The sequence below is a fragment of the Anopheles merus genome, unplaced genomic scaffold, assembly GCF_017562075.2.
Source record: "Anopheles merus strain MAF unplaced genomic scaffold, AmerM5.1 LNR4000467, whole genome shotgun sequence".
Lineage (NCBI taxonomy): Eukaryota > Metazoa > Arthropoda > Insecta > Diptera > Culicidae > Anopheles > Anopheles merus.
The window spans coordinates 6,335-7,862 of NW_024428047.1; the positions used below are offsets into that span (position 1 = coordinate 6,335).

At 40.1% G+C, this 1,528-nt stretch overlaps 1 protein-coding gene across 1 annotated transcript; it reads left to right on the forward strand.

Moving 5' to 3' along the window:
• Window positions 1-282: 282 nt before the first annotated feature.
• Window positions 283-705, forward strand: LOC121602484 (myrosinase-binding protein 2-like). The gene is made up of 2 exons (XM_041931248.1): window positions 283-456; window positions 532-705. Exons 1-2 carry the CDS (start codon window positions 377-379, stop codon window positions 665-667), a joined length of 216 nt encoding a protein of 71 aa, XP_041787182.1. The 5' UTR covers window positions 283-376; the 3' UTR covers window positions 668-705.
• Window positions 706-1,528: the final 823 nt, after the last annotated feature.

Genomic DNA, 1,528 nt, shown 5'->3' on the forward strand with positions numbered 1-1,528 from the left:
AAAAATTTGAACCGAAACTCGGCAACACAAATGCCGAGCACATACGTTAACACTGCTGTCACCGAGATAATCCGTCAAAATAACCGAGAATTCAGCTTTACTACTTGGATTAGCCGAGGCTCGGTATTCTATCTGTCATTCGCCATTCTGCTAATCTCGTGCTAATGAAACGAAAACCTTTCGGAGTGATGTTGTGATGTAAAATAAAAAATGTAAAAAAAAATGAAAATGAGTCTCTCAGCGTGAAAAAAACGAGAATCAGTAGTGTGCGATCGAGCACAGGTATGAAGCAGGGTTGGGGCTAGGAAACTCCATCAGCGCACGCAACCGGTGCTCTTCAGAGCGTCGCTCGGAGCAGTCCCTATTTAAGGATCAGATGTGGAAGCTAATCCGGTTGGTTCAACCTTTGCCAGACCGTTCAGACTTTCAGGATTCATTTCCGGTCACCTACACGAGGTAAGTATCAACACTCGATCACATGAAATCTAAAAAGGGTTCACTCAGACTTGTTTCACTGTGCCCGCTTTACAGAACCGTGCCTGTACCAGTGCCCGCTCCTTGTCCGGCTCATTTTCCTGTACCGGTACCACATCCAAACGCTGTGCCCCATCCGGCGGTTGAATCGGCGCCTGTCCCAACGCTTTCCATCACGCAAATACGCAAATAAAATCACTAAAATAAAAATAAAATGTTTTTATATTTAGCCGAAATCTCGATTTGCTCTAACCGAATATCTCGGTTAAACGTAAACGTCAAAACAAAATGACATTAACCGAGATGTCGGCAACAGAAATTTAACCGAGATCTTTGCCGAGATCTCAGATGTGCAGATCTCGGCAAAAATTAACCGAGATTCGGCAAAATTTCTTAAGAGTGTACAATATTTAAAATGTAATTCAATTCAATTGTCACTATAACGCTTTTTAATGTTAAATAAATCATAAGCACTTTATTTATATAAACGTATGGACATAATTTGTGTTGAACTATATCTTGGATTCTATCATATAGTAATTTAAGTTCATGAGCAATTCACCGCCCTTATCACACCTCATAACAAAATACCGCGTACAATCAAAACTAGTGCGTTGATAAACATAAACCCACGGCATGGCATTAAATCACAGCAGTACCTCTATTGTACTTCAATGCATAACATTTTATTTTTTCAGTATCCTTTCATTATCATAAACGGCGACAATGAATAAATTTAAGTTTCCGTTTTTCAGCACATTTCAATCGATCCGCCACCGACAAACATTTTTGCTTGGTCATTGTGCTTCGCTGTTGTATCATTGAATTGCACTGTCACTACGGACGTGCATTCGTGCGTGCCAGTACACTGCAATGCATCATGCATCGGCAGAATTTCCGTCCGTGCAGCATTCATTTTTTCCGATTGGTATGAAAAATGGCAATAACGCAAAATGTAGTGCAACGGCAGGACAGAAATAGAGTAGCCCAAAAAAGCCAAACAAAACGAATCAAAAGTATAAAACAAGATAATTTTCATAAATTTCGATGCAAC

What these genes read in the sequence shown, in the direction of transcription:
- LOC121602484 (XM_041931248.1), top strand. Translation starts at nt 377, where the DNA reads ATGTGGAAGCTAATCCGGTTGGTTCAACCTTTGCCAGACCGTTCAGAC. An exon ending in TTTCCGGTCACCTACACGAG is followed by an intron (nt 457 to 531) that starts GTAAGTATCAAC and finishes CCCGCTTTACAG; the next exon opens with AACCGTGCCTGTACCAGTGC.